Source organism: Oncorhynchus nerka, linkage group LG20 (genome assembly GCF_034236695.1).
Source record: "Oncorhynchus nerka isolate Pitt River linkage group LG20, Oner_Uvic_2.0, whole genome shotgun sequence".
Taxonomy (NCBI): Eukaryota; Metazoa; Chordata; class Actinopteri; order Salmoniformes; family Salmonidae; genus Oncorhynchus; species Oncorhynchus nerka.
Genome location: NC_088415.1, coordinates 54,014,192 through 54,032,954, shown reverse-complemented (window position 1 = coordinate 54,032,954; position 18,763 = coordinate 54,014,192). Strand labels below are relative to the sequence as shown.

General features: G+C 45.3%; 1 protein-coding gene across 2 annotated transcripts in view; it reads left to right on the top strand.

The window, feature by feature from the left end:
• The window catches only part of LOC115102772 (cadherin-24), an 80,595-nt gene extending 63,118 nt beyond the window's left edge, over positions 1-17,477 (top strand). For both annotated transcript variants that reach the window (XM_029623053.2, XM_065005598.1), the window contains exons 7-13: positions 6,499-6,635; positions 8,014-8,135; positions 13,203-13,320; positions 13,736-14,059; positions 14,439-14,643; positions 14,983-15,448; positions 16,049-17,477. In XM_029623053.2, coding sequence (XP_029478913.2) covers positions 6,499-6,635; positions 8,014-8,135; positions 13,203-13,320; positions 13,736-14,059; positions 14,439-14,643; positions 14,983-15,448; positions 16,049-17,065 — 2,389 coding nt within the window. In that variant the 3' untranslated portion in view covers positions 17,066-17,477. The remainder of the gene's footprint in view (positions 1-6,498; positions 6,636-8,013; positions 8,136-13,202; positions 13,321-13,735; positions 14,060-14,438; positions 14,644-14,982; positions 15,449-16,048) is intronic.
• Positions 17,478-18,763: the final 1,286 nt, after the last annotated feature.

Below are 18,763 nucleotides of genomic sequence, written 5' to 3'. Positions count from 1 at the left end.
TAATTTACCAATCAAATTCTTTTTTTGCTGATATGGGCTAATTTTGGAACTGTCAATGCCTGACATAACAAGAGAAAAACCCTGACCGAGGGTCCACCCTGGTCGGCCTTCAACTTGAGATCCTCAATGAGATGGGTCAGCACTGAGCTAGCCTGCAACGTTAATTCCTGGACTAGCTCAAACTGCACGTTATATCTTGAAAATATTCCCCATGAGATGCCATCTTAGTCGCTAAAATCAACTTACTTGACTTCAAATGCGCTATTCAGGCTTCACATAGAAATGAAGGGTGTGACGTCATTGATGGGTTTATCCATTTATGTATGCCATCTATGATACAGACAGACAGACAGACAGACAGACAGACAGACAGACAGACAGACAGACAGACAAGACAGACAGACAGACAGACAGACAGACAGACAGACACATGCACACACTAAGAAAGGTGCAAGGCAAAATGATCTTTATATGTACAGTGCCTTCAGAAAGTATTCAGACCCCTTGGTGTTTTCCAAATTTTGTTAAATTACAGCCTTATTCTAAAATGGATCAAAAATATATGTATCCCTAGTCTACACATAATATCCCATAAAGAACCAAGCGAAAACAGTTTTTAGAAATGTTTGCAAATATATTAATTTACATAAGTATTCAGACCCTTTGCCATGAGACTCGAAATTGAGGTGCATCCTGTTTCCATTGATCATCCTTGAGATGTTTCTACAACTTGATTGGTCGTGATTTGAAAAGGCACACACCTGTATATTTAAGGTCCCACAGTTGACAGTGCATGTCAGAGAAAGAAAACAAGCCATGGGGTCGAAGGAATTGTCTTTAGAGCACCGAGACAGGATTGTGTCAAGGCACAGATCTGGGTACAAAAAATGTCTGCAGCATTGAAGGCCCCCAAGAAAACAGCGGTTTCCATCATTCTTAAATGGGAGAGGTTTGGAACCATCAGGACTCTTCCTAGAGCTGGCCACCCGGCCAAACTGAGCAATTGGGGAAGAAGGGCCTTGGTCAAGGTGGTGACCAAGAACCTGATGGTTACTCTGACAGAGCTCTAGAGTTCCTCTTCGGAGATGGGAGAACCTTCCAGAAGGATAACCATCTCTACCAATCAGGCCTTTATCTTAGTGGCCAGACGGAAGCCACTCCTCAATAAAAGGCACATGACAGACCTGCTCCAAAGCTCTCAGGACCTCAGACTGGGGCGAAGGTTCACCTTCCAACAGGACAATGACCATAAGCACACAGCCAAGACAACGCAGGATTGGCTTCGGGACAAGTCTCTGAATGTCATTAAGTGGCCCAGCCAGAGCCCGGTCTTGAACCCGATCAAACATCTCTGGGGAGAGATGCTCCCCATCCAATTTTACTAGGCAAGTCAGTTAAGAACAAATTCTTATTTGCCTAGGAACAGTGGGTTAACTGCCTTGTTCAGGGGCAGAACAACAGATTTGTACCTTGTCAGCTCGGGGATTCAAACTTGCAACCTTTTGGTTACTATCCCAACACCCTAACCACTAGGCTACCCTGCCGCCCTGATCTGCAGAGAAGAATGGGAGAAACTCCCCAAATACAGGTGTGCCAAGCTTGTAGCGTCATACCCAAGAAGACTTGATGCTGTAATTTGCTGTCAAAGGTGCATCAACAAAGTCCTGAGTAAAGGGTCTGAATACTTATATACATTTTATGTTTCCATGTTTCTTTTTTTTTTATACATTTGCACAAATGTATAAAAAAAAGAAAAGTTTTTGCTTTGTTATTATGGGGTATTGTGTGTAGATTAATGAGGAGGGAAAAAAACAATTTAATCCATTTCAGAATAAGGCTGTAACGTAAAACAAAATGTGGAAAAAGTCAAGGGGTCTGAATACTTTCTGAAGGCACTGTATGTTCTCTTCAGTTCTCTTCTCTGCCTCCCTGTTGTGCAGTCTGTCTTTGCATCTTCTCTGCTGTCACTCTCTGTCTGTCACTCCAAAGTGTTAATTGGGGCGGCAGGGTAGCCTAATGGTTAGAGCGTTGGACTAGTAATCGGAAGTTTGCAAGTTCAAATCCCTGAGCTGACAAGGTACAAATCTGTCGTTCTGCCCCCGAACAGGCAGTTAACCCACTGTTCCTAGGCCGTCATTGAAAATAAGAATTTGTTCTTAACTGACTTGCCTAGTAAAATAAATAAATAAATTGCTGTTTTCTTCCTATGTCCACTGCACTCACCTCTGACCTGTCTCTGCATAGCATCCTTTCCCCACAACACTGGTATCAGAAGACCACACTGCCAGTGCTGGGCCCAGCAGCATCCTAGTTGTGAATGAATAAACACATTTATTAGATGAAGAAGAACGATTACTAAATAAATGCCTAATAGATGAGCATTGGCTCATGATACCTTGTGAAAGCCTTACTGCTAATATTGCTGTAATACATGTCCCTCCCTATCCTAAGGGTTAATTATTATTACATATATAATATAGAGCCAAAATATCAATTAACTGGTAGTACATGCGTCAGTGTGTCTCTCTCTCTCTCTCTTTCGCATGCACTTTCTCTCTGGTTTCTCCCTACGTCCACTACACTTGACTGTTGCAGCTGAGCTGTCTGTGCCGTTAAGCCTAGAATAACTGGGACCAGGGGAACACACTACACTGGCTGTGCTGTGCCCAGCAATATCCTAGCCTAGGTGTGCCTTGTTGAAAGTTCATTTGTGGACTTTCTTTCCTTCTTAATGCATTTGAGCCAATCAGTTGTGTTGTGACTAGGTAGGGGTGGTATGCAGAAATTAGCCCTATTTGGTAAAAGACCAAGTCCATATTATGGCAAGAACAGCTCAAAGAAGCAAAGAGAGACGACAGTCCATCATTACTTTTAAGACATGAAGGTCAGTCAATCCGTAAAATGTCGAGAACTTTGAAAGTCTCTTCAAGTGCAGTTGCAAAAACCATCGGGCGCTATGATGAAACTGGCTCTCATGAGGTCCGCCACAGGAATGGAAGACCCGGAGTTACCTCGGCTGCAGAGGATACGTTCACGTGAGTTAACTGCACCTCAGAATGCAGCTAAAATAAATGCTTCACAGATTCCAGGTAACAGACACATCTCAAATTCAACTGTTCAGAGGGGACTGCATGAAACAGGCCTTCATGGTCGAATTGCTGCAAAGAAATCACTACTAAAGGACACTAATAAGAAGAGACTTGTTGGAAAAGCGCGTTCCTCATGAAGCTGGTTGAAAGAATGCCAAGAGTGTGCAAAGCTGTCATCAATGCAACGGGTGGCTACTTTGAAGAATCTCAAATATAAAATATATATAGTATATATGTATTTCATTTACATTTACATTTAAGTCATTTAGCAGACGCTCTTATCCAGAGCGACTTACAAATTGGTGCATTCACCTTATGACATCCAGTGGAGCAGCCACTTTACAATAGTGCATCATAGTTGTGATGTCTCCACTGTTATTCTACAATATAGAAAATAGTACAAATAAAGAAAAACCCATGAATGAATATGGGTTTCCAAACTTTTGACTGGTACTGTATATTAGACAAGAACAAAATCACGGAATAAATGCGTTGTAGATGACCATTGGCTTATATAATACATTTTAAAAAGCCCAATTATCAATTTAAAAGTAGTGCATTTCAAGTGTTCCACCCTGCCCACATAGCTAAGTGTTTACAGGGCCTTCAGAAAGTATTCATACCCATGAACTTATTCCACATTTTGTTGTGCTACAGCCTGAATTCAAAATGGATTAAATATATTTTTTTTTATCTCTCACCCATCTGGACACAATACCCTACAATAACAAAGGGAAAACATGAATTTAGAAATGTTTGCAAATGTATTCAAATTAGATACAGAAAATACTTTTGAGTCTTCTTGGGTAAGTCTCTAAAAGCTTTGCACACATGTATTGTACAATATTTGCCCATTATTCTTTTGAAAATGCTTCAAGCTCAGTCAAGTTGATTGTTGATCATTGCTAGACATTCATTGTCAGGACTTGTCATAGATCTTCAAGCCGATTTAAGTCAAAACTGTAACTAGGCCACTCAGGAACATCCAACATTCTTTTTATCCCAAAAAACTTCGTAGTCCTTGCCGATGACAAGCTTACCCAATACATGACACAGCCACCACCTGAATGAAAATATGATGAGTGGTACTCAGTGATGTGTTGATTTGCCCCAAACATAACGCTTTGTATTCAGGACAAAAAGTACATTTGTTTGCAACAAACGGGATGCATGTTTAGGAATATTTTAGTTTTGTACAGGCTTTCTTCTTTCCACTCTGTCATTTAGGTTAGTATTGTGGAGTAACTACAATGTTGTCGATCCATCCTCCGTTTTCTCATATCACAACCATTCATCTCTATAACTGTTTTAAAATCACCATTGGCATGGTGAAATCCCTGAGCAGTTTCCTTCTTCTCCGACAACTGAGTTAGGAAAGACACCTGTATCTTTGTAGTGACTGGGAGTATTGCCCCAATTGACCTTTATACATGATGACTTGTGTTTAGCAAAAAGCACTGTATAAATGTCTAATAGATGGCTATTGCCTTACCTACATAAAATGTCAATCTAATGGTTTGTTAGACTATTTTGCTGGTAGCCTAGTATCTAAATGTTCCTCCGAATCCTCCCTTCACTAATTAGCCTACTATAATAGGTATGTGTATGTATGAAATATATGTCATACAATATACGGACTAAATATTAGGCCTACCTGGCAGCAGTAGGCTACATGGTCTGTGTCAGTGTGCGTGTACGTAAATGTGTCTTTCTCCTTTTTCTCTTCCTACCTCGACTGCACTACAGCAGCTTATCTGTCATTTATCACAGACAGAGCACTCAAACCAGCAGAGCCTGAACTCGTAGCAAATAAGTTGTTTCATTTCACACATTCAGCAGCATCAGCCTCAAGTGCTTTTTTTTTTGCTCTCTAACTTTTTCGGCAACACCTTTCCGTTTTGACTGAGTGACTGACACAGTGGCGATTTTAGCATATAAATCTTGGTGGGGCAAACCAATTGTTTAAAAAAAAATGCATGCCAGGAAAGCCACTACACAACACTAAACAATACATGAATTGCACTATAACGTTGACAAACGGTGCCCACAAACTGTTAGGGCCTACATAAAACTGTCCCAACAGCAGAGCTTTATTTTCAGCACCATGTAGTGAATCCTTACCACTGCTACACCTGGCTATCAGCAGAGCCTTGTCTGGCAGCGAAATAGTTTATTCAGCCTCGTTTACTGCCTTTAAAAAAAAACATAGCTGATATGGCTGACTTGCTTATACAAATGTGTTTTTTCTACTGACAATTGAGATGTACAAACTAAGGCATAAGGGGCAATCCATAATTTTCGATTAAGACAATAATGAGCGAGTTAGGACAGACTTAGTCAATGTAACTATTTGTTCAGCACTTTTGAAATGTACAGCGACAGAATTCAGAACTTGGGCCGTTCTTACAGTATTCTCCCTGTACCCCAAGTCAGAACTGTATGATAAATAAAGGGGGCATATAAGCAGACAATGAAAGGTCTTACAATATTTGATGATGACATTTCTCTTAAACAGGCTCTAGGCTACATGTGCACCACCAAGTCAGAACAGTAGGCTAAGTTATGAGGGGAAAAGGGAGCTAATTATTAGGGTGAGGCGCCTGGGCTCCTAACAGCTTTCTACACAACATACACTTGGTATTACTTTGTTAGCTACAGTATGCATATCTCCATGACATATTACAAAATATATGCAGCAGCATGAAATACCTTTTTGGACTCACCTTGTTGTGCTGTGCTCACTTGAATAGGATGATGGTGCGGCAGTCCTTCTTGTTGGCAAATTTTGTCATGAAACTTTGTCATCAAAGTCTGGCATTCTCTGGATTTTATGGCGCTTTCAAGACAACTGGGAACTCGGGGAAAAAACAATGGCGAATCATGACGTCAGTGATCTTCAGGTCGGAGCTCTAGAAAGAGGCTTCAGTTCCCAACTTGCAAATCCGAGCTGGATGACCATTCAAAACGTTTTTTTCCCAGTCGGAGCTTGTTTTTTTAAACGAATTCCCAGTTGTCTTGAACTCACTGAAGTCTGATATTTCCCAGTTCCTAGTTTCCAGTTGTTTTGAGCGCGGCAGAAGTCATGCTGGATTGACAGTGTTGAAAGTGTTATATGTATAAATGTTTTTTGTTTTTTGGACCCCCAATAAAATGGTCCGGCCCTTCTGGCATTTGCCAGTATTGCCAGACGGCCAATCCGCCAATGAACGGTAGTTAGAACGTTCATTGAGATATTTAGATAAGTCAGATCCACTTCAAATGAGTTCGTATCGACTACCATAATTTGCGATAGTAATTCCCTGGCCATTTATATCCTCTCATCCTTATCTTCCTCTTTCTCTCTCCCTCTCTACTGCCCCTCTCTCTCTCTTGGTCCCCTCCCACCTCCCCATCTCTCCACGTCTCCCAGGTTCTCTATTGATCCCCAGTCAGATCCAGAGGCTCTGTTCCGTATCACCCCGGACAGCGGCCTCATCACCACGGCCATGGAGCTGGACCGTGAGCGCGAACAATGGCACAACATCACCGTCATCGCCACACAGAGAGGTCAGAGGGCACAACTTTGTCATCATTTAGGGCTAGGAGTTTTTCCCGATCACTTGAACTGACCAGGATTAACTCTACACTAGCTATAGTCTACCTTTTCACCCTTGTCATTACACCTATAAACCCTCATAAAATGAAGTCGTAGAGAGCTGAAATACAATACACTCCACTAAGCAGCTTTACTTGATATGTCTTGATGGCTTATATTAGCTACACAGTGCCAGTGGTACTATCAGTAGCAGCACTGTAGTGCCCCAATGCTTCATTCATGGTTATAGTAGCAGGGCTTATAGCAATGTTAGCACCGAGTGTGAAATGAGGGGAAATCAATGGAGGGAAACCACCTTGGATGGGAGACAGCAGATCCTAATTAAACTACCATTTCCACCAGCTAAGAAAAATCCCAAATGATCCCCTTAAAGTCATATCAGTTAGTGGTAACACTGTAGTACCAACAGTAGTGGTTAGTGTGGTGACAGTCTTTATTTAGGCAGTGCTACTGGCTGGCGTTGCAGTGGGTCTTCAGTAGTTGTAATGCTGCTGCCAGAGTTGATTAATGAGCTCCATAGAGTAAACCAGACCGTTGGAGGCGGTATCAGTATTGCTAACTGTCTCTTCTCTCAGTGGCCAGAGGCAGCCTCTCTCTCCTCTGCTCTCACTGGCTGCCACGACACTAGGAGCTCATTGCTTGCAATGTGGACCTAAGGCTTGCGTCCATAACATGGTGTTACTGCTCAGAGTGTGTGAACACAGTCCAAAGAGACTTCCCAAAAATGTGTGTGTGTGTGTGTGTGTGTGTGTGTGTGTGTGTGTGTATATACGGGACTCATGTGAGCAGTCCAAACTATGAGTCAGTGCCTTCCAAAGTGTGTGTGGGTGTGTGAATGCAGTGTGGACTCCGTCCCAATCCATTTAAACTGCGCCCTGATATAACTGCTTTGCATGAATGTCGGCTCTCCTTACGAGCATATTGTCATTGTTTGATGCTGGCGCTTTGAAAAGTCAGTTTGATGTGGAACGAGAGCGATGCTTCTGCATTGCTTGCTGTTTGTGGTTTTAGGCTGGGTTTCTGTACAGCACTTTGAGGTGTCAGCTGATGTACGAAGATATAAATACATTTGATTTGATGGAGGCCCTAATTACAACGCTCAATCTTAAAATACAGCAATAACCCCCAGATTCAGCCAGATTGATAAAACATCACATGACAAATGCTGTTTACTTTAGATTCAAACCAAATCTATTGAAGGCAACCATGTAGGCTAGGTCACGAGGACACCTTAGCGGATTGATCAGCAGAGTTGAGATGCATTGGCCACTCTGCGGTCGTGAAATGCTCTCTGTAGTGACACAGATGTCCCTGGTTCCTCTCCCCCAGACAACCCCAGCCAGGTGTCCAGAGTGGTGGTGACCATAGAAACGCTGGACCTGAATGACAATGCTCCCGAGCTGGACAGAAAATACACAACAGCAATGTGTGACTCCTCAGCCACCGGACAGGTCAGTCAGAGAGAGAGTGTGTGTGTGTGTGTGTGTGTGCTGGCGTGCATGTGTAAAAAGTCTTTGAATGTTCTTGTCGATTCCTTCGATCATTTAGTCCACGCTTCCGTCTTTCTGCCTCTATTTCTGTCTTGCTTTTTCCACGTTGCCATGTTGTCTCTGTTCCAGTAATTTGTTGTTTTTGTCCGTCTGTTCCTTCTCTCTGTGTTTGTGTTTATTACCTCTTTTGTGTGCCTTTGTCTTTGTTGTTCTGTCTCACGATCTGTGAATCTCCAGGAACCGTCTTGCAGGGAAGTAATCCATCAGCCAACTGTTGTACACTGAACAAAAATATCAGCGTAACATGTAAAGTGTTGGTCCCATGTTTCATGAGCTGAAATAAAAGATCCCAGATATGCACAAAAAGCTTATTTCTCTCAAATTTGGGGCACACATTTCTTTACATCCCTGTTAGTGAGCATTTCTCCTTTGCCAAGATAATCCATTCACCTGACAGGTGTGGCATATCCAGAAACTGATTAAACAGCATGATCATTACACATGTGCACCTTGTGCTGGTGACCATAAAATGCCACTCTAATGCAGTTTTGTTAGACAACACAATGCTAGAGATGTCTCAAGTGTTGAGGGAGAGTGCAATTGGCCTGCTGACTGCAAGAATGTCTACCTGAGCTGTTACCAGATAATGTAATGTTCATTTCTCTACCATAAGCTGCCTCCAACATCATTTTAGAGAATTTGGCAGTACATCCGACCGGCCTCACAACCACAGACCACATGTATGGCGTCGTGTGGGCGAACGGTTTGCTGATGTCAACGTTGTGGCGTCCCACCTAGTGGCGGTGGGATTATGGTATGGGCAGGCATAAACTACGGACAATGAACACAACAATGTCAATTTGACATTTCTCATACCGTGATGAGATCCTGAGGCCCGTTCTCGTGCCATCTGCCATCAAGTCATGTTTCAGCATGATAGTGCACGGCCCCATGTTGCAAGGATCTGTACACAATTCCTGGGACCTGAAAATGTCTCAGTTCTTCCATGTATCATGCTGCATGAGGCAAATGGTGGTCACACCAGATACTTACTGGTTTTCTGATCCATGCCTTTTTTTTAAGGTATCGCTGACCAGCAGATGCATATCTGTATTTCCAGTCATGTCAAATCCATAGATTAGGGCCTAATGAATTTATTTCAATTGACTGATTTCCTTATATGAACGGTAACTCCAGTGAAATCTTTGAAATTGTTCCATTTATTTTTGTTCGGTATGTAATGTCATTTTATAAAGACATTAAAACAGAGAAAATAACGTTTCTAATGTATAAACCCTTTCAAAATAAGAGCCCTTAGCTACTGCATAACTCAGAAACTTTCTAACATCTTAATCCTGGTCTGAATCACTGCACTAGCACTAATGCACTCTAAAGTCCATTAAAGAGGTATGTTGTATTGCCTGTTCTCCACAGGCAGTATTTTAAGAGAGTCCCAATGGTTTAAACTGAGATAATATTCACTAGATCGAATAAGATAATTTATTTTCTAAGTGCATCTTCACAGTCGGAACCCAGGCTTAGTAGATTGTATACGGAATACCAACCCAGTCATTCCCTCCTCTGTTATGGCTAGATATACTTTAATTACTTCCTACTTGGTATTAAAGGTTTTATCTAGCAGAGTCTGTTTGTTTTGATTAGGTAAATGCTGAACTCTTGCACAGGGATGTGAGCGGTAGTTAAAGGAATGCGTTGTCCGAGCAAGGGTAGCATTCCAGAGGGACATCAGAGACTGCAATGTTCTCTGCTTCACGGAAACATGGCTTACTGGGAAGACGCTATCCGATGCGGTGCAGCCAACGGGTTTCTCCACGCATCGCGCCGACAGAAACAAACATCTTTCTGGTAAGAAGAGCGGCGGGGGCGTATGCCTCATGACTAACGAGACATGGTGTGATGAAGGAAACATACAGGAACTCAAATCCTTCTGTTCACCTGATTTAGAATTCCTCACAATCAAATGTAGACCGCATTATCTTCCAAGAGAATTCTCTTCGATTATAATCACAGCCGTATATATCCCCCCCCCAAGCAGACACATCGATGGCTCTGAACAAACTTTATTTAACTCTTTGCAAACTGGAAACCATTTATCCGGAGGCTGCATTCATTGTAGCTGGGGATTTTAACAAAGCTAATCTGAAAACAAGACTCCCTAAATTTTATCAGCATATCGATTGCGCAACCAGGGGTGGTAAAACCTTGGATCATTGTTACTCTAACTTCCGCGACGCATATAAGGCCCTGCCCCGCCCCCCTTTCGGAAAAGCTGACCACGACTCCATTTTGTTGATCCCTGCCTACAGGCAGAATCTTAAACAAGAGGCTCCTACGCTGAGGTCTGTCCAACGCTGGTCAGACCAAGCTGACTCCACACTCCAAGACTGCTTCCATCACGTGGACTGGGACATGTTTCGTATTGCGTCAGATAAAAATATTGACGAATACGCTGATTCGGTGTGCGAGTTCATTAGAACGTGCGTTGAAGATGTCGTTCCCATAGCAACGATAAAAACATTCCCTAACCAGAAACCGTGGATTGATGGCAGCATTCGCATGAAACTGAAAGCGCGAACCACTGCTTTTAATCAGGGCAAGGTGTCTGGCAACATGACCGAATACAAACAGTGCAGCTATTCCCTCCGCAAGGCTATTAAACAAGCTAAGCGTCAGTACAGAGACAAAGTAGAATCTCAATTCAACGGCTCAGACACAAGAGGCATGTGGCAAGGTCTACAGTCAATCACGGACTACAAGAAGAAACCCAGCCCAGTCACGGACCAGGATGTCTTGCTCCCAGGCAGACTAAATAACTTTTTGCCCGCTTTGAGGACAATACAGTGCCACTGACACGGCCTGCAACGAAAACATGCGGTCTCTCCTTCACTGCAGCCGAGGTGAGTAAGACATTTAAACGTGTTAACCCTCGCAAGGCTGCAGGCCCAGACGGCATCCCCAGCCGCGCCCTCAGAGCATGCGCAGACCAGCTGGCCGGTGTGTTTACGGACATATTCAATCAATCCCTATACCAGTCTGCTGTTCCCACATGCTTCAAGAGGGCCACCATTGTTCCTGTTCCCAAGAAAGCTAAGGTAACTGAGCTAAACGACTACCGCCCCGTAGCACTCACTTCTGTCATCATGAAGTGCTTTGAGAGACTAGTCAAGGACCATATCACCTCCACCCTACCTGACACCCTAGACCCACTCCAATTTGCTTACCGCCCAAATAGGTCCACAGACGATGCAATCTCAACCACACTGCACACTGCCCTAACCCACCTGGACAAGAGGAATACCTATGTGAGAATGCTGTTCATCGACTACAGCTCGGCATTCAACACCATAGTACCCTCCAAGCTCGTCATCAAGCTCGGAAGTCATCAAACCCTGGGTCTCGACCCCGCCCTGTGCAACTGGGTACTGGACTTCCTGACGGGCCGCCCCCAGGTGGTGAGGGTAGGCAACAACATCTCCTCCCCGCTGATCCTCAACACGGGGGCCCCACAAGGGTGCGTTCTGAGCCCTCTCCTGTACTCCCTGTTCACCCACGACTGCGTGGCCACGCACGCCTCCAACTCAATCATCAAGTTTGCGGACGACACAACAGTGGTAGGCTTGATTACCAACAACGACGAGACGGCCTACAGGGAGGAGGTGAGGGCCCTCGGAGTGTGGTGTCAGGAAAATAACCTCACACTCAACGTCAACAAAACTAAGGAGATGATTGTGGACTTCAGGAAACAGCAGAGGGAACACCCCCTATCCACATCGATGGAACAGTAGTGGAGAGGGTAGCAAGTTTTAAGTTCCTCGGCATACACATCACAGACAAACTGAATTGGTCCACTCACACTGACAGCGTCGTGAAGAAGGCGCAGCAGCGCCTCTTCAACCTCAGGAGGCTGAAGAAATTCGGCTTGTCACCAAAAGCACTCACAAACTTCTACAGATGCACAATCGAGAGCATCCTGGCGGGCTGTATCACCGCCTGGTAAGGCAACTGCTCCGCCCTCAACCGTAAGGCTCTCCAGAGGGTAGTGAGGTCTGCACAACGCATCACCGGGGCAAACTACCTGCCCTCCAGGACACCTACACCACCCGATGTTACAGGAAGGCCATAAAGATCATCAAGGACATCAACCACCCGAACCACTGCCTGTTCACCCCGCTATCATCCAGAAGGCGAGGTCAGTACAGGTGCATCAAAGCTGGGACTGAGAGACTGAAAAACAGCTTCTATCTCAAGGCTATCAGACTGTTAAACAGCCACCATTGAGTGGCTGCTGCCAACACACTGTCATTGACACTGACCCAACTCCAGCCACTTTAATAATGGGAATTGATGGGAAATGATGTAAATATATCACTAGCCACTTTAAACAATGCTACCTTATATAATGTTACTTACCCTACATTATTCATCTCATATGCATACGTATATACTGTACTCTACATCATCGACTGCATCCTTATGTAATACATGTATCACTAGCCACTTTAACTATGCCACTTTGTTTACTTTGTCTACATACTCATCTCATATGTATATACTGTACTCGATACCATCTACTGTATGCTGCTCTGTACCATCACTCACTCATATATCCTTATGTACATATTCTTTATCCCCTTACACTGTGTATAAGACAGTAGTTTTAGAATTGTTAGTTAGATTACTTGTTGGTTATCACTGCATTGTCGGAACTAGAAGCACAAGCATTTCGCTACACTCGCATTAACATCTGCTAACCATGTGTATGTCACAAATAAAATAAAATTTGATTTGATTTGTTACAAAGTACTCTTTCTCAATCTCTATTATTTTTTCTCATATCCCCATCCTATCTCTTCTACCTCTGCTGCTATCTATCTTTCTCTTTTCTCTTTCTCTTCTTGTCTGTGTGTCTCTCTCTCCCCGACCTCCCCCTCCCCCATCCTCCCTCCACCTCCCAATCGTTCCTCCTCTGTGTCTGGTCTCACATTCTCTCTTATCTCTTCCATTCAGGTGGTGCAGGTGTTGCGTGCGATTGATAGAGATGAGGGAGGGAATGACAGCGCTGTCTATTTCAGCATCCCTCCAGAGTCCAGCGTCGCCCTCAACTTCAGCATCAGGGACAGTGGAGGTGTGTATAGTCTCTCTCCCTTCCTTTCTCTACGTCTCTCTCTCACACACACGTCCCATCTCGCTCCCCCTGCTCTGTCTGGCCCCCTCTCTCCCACACACACACTCCTCTCCCCCCTCTTCTCTCTCTGTCTCTACCTATCTCCTCTACCATCCATCTCACAGCCTCCGTGCCTTCAAATGTTTACATCTTTTATCCTCCTCCCCTTTTGTTTCCCCTGTTGTTTACCTCTGCCTCTACTCCACATCCATCTTTTCCCAATGCTTTCGGACACATCCTCTGAGAGAAGCTGTGGGAAGCTATGGGAATAACGTTATATAGTAGAGATTTCTTTCAATTCACTTCAGTTGTGTTACTTGTGTTTTTTTTACCCCTCTAATGTTGTATTTCCCTCCGTCTCGCTCTCTTCCTCCAGGCCCCACCGCCACCCTGTTGCTCTTGTCGCCCCTGCAGCCCCTCTCCCGCTCGTCCTCCTCCTCCCTCACGCTGCACGTCCCCCTGGTACTAAGGGACGGGACATCTGGCCTGACCTCCACTGGGACGGTCACCGTGTCCGTTTGCCCCTGCCTGAGAGGAGGGGCCCGGGCTGGGGAGAAGGAGAGGCAGGAGAGGCAGACTGAGGGAGACTGGGAGTGGGAGAGAGAGACGGTGTGTGTCCCCCAGCAGTCCACCTCTCCTTCCCCTGGGCTTAGCACCGCCGCCCTGCTGGCCATCCTGGCCTGTGTTGCCACTCTGCTGGGTAAATATACTCAACCCTGGTCTCAGAGACCCAGATCCACAGGGTGTGCACTGCAGGCTTTCGTTACAACACACCGTATCCAGCCAATCAAGACTTGATGATTAGTTGGTTAGTTATTCTACTGGGAAACACAAACCTAATTTACATCAAATTGCATTGGAATTTGACTGGGAATGACCTCCTGAATGCCTACATCGTTCCAATTCCAATGTGACTGGGTTAGTACAGTACACAGTGTATCTATGTCTGACTGGCTGTGGCTCTAAGTCAATTACTGATTTTAGCATGCAGGGCAGAGATATGCTATACCAACACTCTAATCTGCCCCTTCCAGTGTTTGTTTACTCTCTCTCTCTCCCTCCCCACCTCCCACCCCCAGCGGTCAGTGCCTTGTCCCTGTCCCTCCGCCGTCAGAAGCGGGACTCTCTGTCCCCCCTGGAGGAGGACGATGTGCGGGAGAACATCATCACCTACGACGACGAGGGTGGGGGTGAGGCCGACACGGCCGCCTTCGACATTGCAGCGCTCCAGAGCGCCCCCCACAGCTCACGCAGGGTATACCGCACCCTGGACAGCAGGAACATGTGAGTGTGTGTTTAATTGAAAGCTGTCCTGGGAAGAAACACAGGCAGACAAAACTCCAGTCCTCAAGAGTTCTCAGGAGTCTCTAAGACTGTATTGATCCACTTAGATCAGTTATTGCCTCAAAACTAATCAGCCTCTAATCTAAAAATAAAGAGGAACTATGACACTTTATTCTACACTTTGTTGGGCACCACTAACTTCCACTTTCCCTCAAACATGGTCTATTGTGCTGTGTGATATATGTCTATGTTATGTTATTCCTCAATGGCATTTGTTTCTGTGTAAAGCTGCTGTAACATATAGTCTAGCCTTGTCACACCCTATCTTCTACCCCCCAGACGCTACTCCCAGCACGTCCAGGACAAAGCCCAGTCTTACAGCTGGGCCCAGAACCCAACCCTGGACCCGGCCTACTCCGGCCCTGGAGGGCCCATGTATGGCCGCGTCTGCTACAGCAGCCATACCTTACCTGTTCTCCGACGTACTCCAGGGAGCCAGTTTGAGCTGGGCCTGGCTGAGCTGGCCTACCGCTTCCCTGGGGGCCAGCCGGACCACTCGTTGGTCATCCAGAATCAGGGGGCCATGGTGGGGGCCCTGGAGCCAGGGGCCGTGTACAAAGGGCCAGCTGAAATGAGCAGCAGAGAGAGCAGAAACGGAACGGGCCCGCAGAGCGGGGTTAGCACCTCAGATGGAGGGACACCGCGGACCAATGACAGCCAGGAGAGAGGCGGAGGGGGAGCTATGAGCAACTGTACAGAGAACAGCAGCGAGCAGCAGAGCCAAAGCCAGGACTCAGTGGACTTGGTAAGAGACAGACACTGTATATCACAATCAGTGAATAAATGTTATCATTTGGTATGCTTATTGCACTGCTGATTAAACAGGGTTCTGAGGGGAGATGATGATGAATATGTATGTTTTTTTATTTTATGTATTTTGATTTAAAGAATCTTTCTGTCCTTTCCTTTTTTAACGTTTTGTCTCTTGATTTTCCCCTCCTTCTTCATCCTCCTCTCACAGTGCACTATTAGCTCTTTCTAGTGCTCAATTAACCTCTGCTGCTTCTCTTACCTTCTCAACTCTGTTTCTCTTTCACTCTGCATCTTGCGCGCTGTCTGTCTATTCTTCTTCTGTCTCTCTGCCTTTTGCTTTCTTCCTTCACGGCATCTCCTCATCTTCCTTATCTCCCTGTTTCTTTCTTTTGGCCTTTTACTTACGCTCCGGCTATCTGCTTTAATTATTTCTCCAATTCATCTCTCCATTCGTTCCCTTACAATTCTCTCTCCTCTCAACCGCAATATCACATCTTGTTATCCTTTATCTTCTACTTCCACTTAACAGCGCCGTTCCCTTGCCCTGCCCCTGTCCCTGACTGACCCTCCTCCTCCTCCCCGTCCCCTGCAGGTCCAGTCTGAGACCCTCCCCCGGGAGAGGGAGCACAGCCTGGTCCTGACCCGCTCTGGCTCCGTGGTTGGTCAGGGAGGTGCCTGGGTGTGTGACTCGGCCACCCTGCCCATGGCGGGCCGCAGAGCCTCCCGCGCAGGCCTCTCCCCCAAATGCTCCGGCTTAGCTGAAGGAGGTTCCTCTGGTGGTGGAGGCCCTGGGGCGAACGGCACAGACAGCAAGTCTCACCAGTCAGCCGCCCGCAACTACACCAGTGTCCTGCAGGGGGAGGCAGCGGGACAGAGGCAGGACTACCCTGGGAGCATGGGGAGGGGAGGGCTGGAGATTGGCAGCAACTTTGTGGTGGCCAGGCCGGACAGGGAGAGCGGAGGGATATCTCTGACTGGCACTTCTTGCGGGGGGATGTACCCAGAGGGGTTCATGGCTGACTGGCGGGACAGGGTGGGTATTGGGGCATACATTTTAGGAAGAAGGGATATGACCCCCCAGATGCTGCCCTTCCCAGGGCAGCCCAGGGGTGCATATGGGGGCATCATGGGGTACGGGGCAGGGTGGGTCCCAGGGATAGAGGCAGGGAGAGGGGGTCCAGTACCAGGTGGTCACTCCTTGGCCCTCAGGGTGGGTGAGTTCCTCCGCCTTCGTCTGGCTCAGGTCACCTTTGACCCCTCGCAGCCTCCCTATGATTCAGTGCAGGTGTACGGGCTGGAGGGCACAGGGTCACGTGCAGGCTCCCTCAGTTCGCTGGAGAGTGAGGGAGAGAAGGATGCAGAGAAGGAGGAGTGGGGAGGAGGACTGGAGGAGTGGGGTCCACAATTTCGGGAGCTAGCCAAGCTGTTCCGAGATAGGGAGAAAGAAAAACAAGAGGAGACAGAGAAGGATGGGGAGGGAGGAGTAGAGAACAACAAAAAAGAGGCTGAAAAAGAGGAGGGGCAGAAAGAGGAGCTGTCTGGAGATGAGGGGAAAGACAGAGGGAGAAGAGAACAAATGAGAGAGAATGAGGGAAGGGTGGAAGAATGATTAAAAGGCTAGCAGAGTTAGAATAATGGGAAGAGAAGTTAACGGAGAGAGAGATGAAGAGGGAGAATAATAAAAAGAGACAGTTAAAAATGAGCCCAGGGAAGCAAGGGCAGGGGAGGGAGTGATTGATGTAATTTAAAGCAATAAGTGGTGAAAGGCTGATACGTGTGAGCACAGATACTGAGACAATGTGCATGATGCTTCTCCACTAAGCAGCAACAATTTATTAAGTGGTCTGGACAAAGAGAAACAACTTAAACATCCGAGACAGGATTTTCATTCAGCTCTACATCTATAGAAATAGAAAGAGAGAGGAAGTAAGCGAATGTGTTTCTTTGTTTGCATGTGTGTGGGATGAGGGTGTGTATGTGAGAGAGAGAAATTGGAAACAAATTATTATGGGGGGGGGGGGGGGGGGTGTGCAAGCAAGACCAAGGAAGTATGGAAAATTAGGGTACCACACGGAGGAGAAGGGGATATAAGATGACCAAGACAGAGGGATAGAGAAGAAAGACAAAGAAGGAGAGAGTGAGAGAGAGGGGAAGAGAGATGATTGTGCAGAAACTGTTGCATTCACACCGTCCGCAGAGGCAGAAAAGTGAATAATTCAACTCACAACTTCATTCCAAATAAAAAACGATGAATCATTTAAATCGCTGAAAAAGTCGTATCACTGGAAAATACACATTGTGAGAAGAAAAAAAGGGATATGATATTCCCAGGCTTAGCTGAGTGTTGTTGTGTTTACAAACACAGGCTAGACATTTAAAAAAAAAAACATGTTTATTTTTTGGGTGAAGCTTGCATTCAATTGCCACACTCTATTGCACAGAAAAGCTACCATTCCCCCTGTCACAAGGGGATTTATGGCTGAATTAAGATGAAATTGTCCACCCTGTTACGGTCAACCCTGTTACGGTCAACCCTGTTATGGTCAACCGTGTTACTTTATTTGGAACTTAATAAGCACTTACTATATATGTTTTTTTAAATTAACCTCTTGAGATGGGAAAACATGTTTTTTATCAAGATGAAAAAAATTCTGTAATTAGGTGGAATCAAAGTTTATTATGACCAAGTTACACTTCTCAAAAAGCACCGAATTGATGGAACGACCCACAACACCCACACACACTAAAGACTAATTTGTGTTATCAGGCATTGATTGTATAATAAATCACGAAAGCAAAAGTATTAACAAGATGCATTGAATCTATGTATGAATCTTAATAAATCTCTTCTAAATCGATTATTTTACTGTATGTAGGGAGGAGAGGAGAGACATGACTATTTTTTATGCAAAACCTCCATCTACTCAATCAACATGTCTTGAGGACCAAGTCTGCATGATTTGAGAACAATCTCAACCAATCTCAACCGCCTATTCACACTCTGAAAACTCTTAACCGTCCAATCCGTAACTTCCATTTATCAGTGAAGAGTGTCAGAATGAAAACCAGCAGGCCCAGCGAACAGAAACAACTGGGCCCCGTAATGGTCAAAGGTTAGAGGTTAATTTGAGAATGAGCTGGGATTTCAGCTGGAATGCACTTTTATACTGTGTGGCGTTCAATACTAGACTATGAATAATGTCAGATCAAGTTTTTTTTTTTTTAACGTTTTTTTTTAAGAAGATGTCTATGGACGATAACTACTGTTCTACTGTATGTGAATGCATTTGTAAATATCAGTGAATAT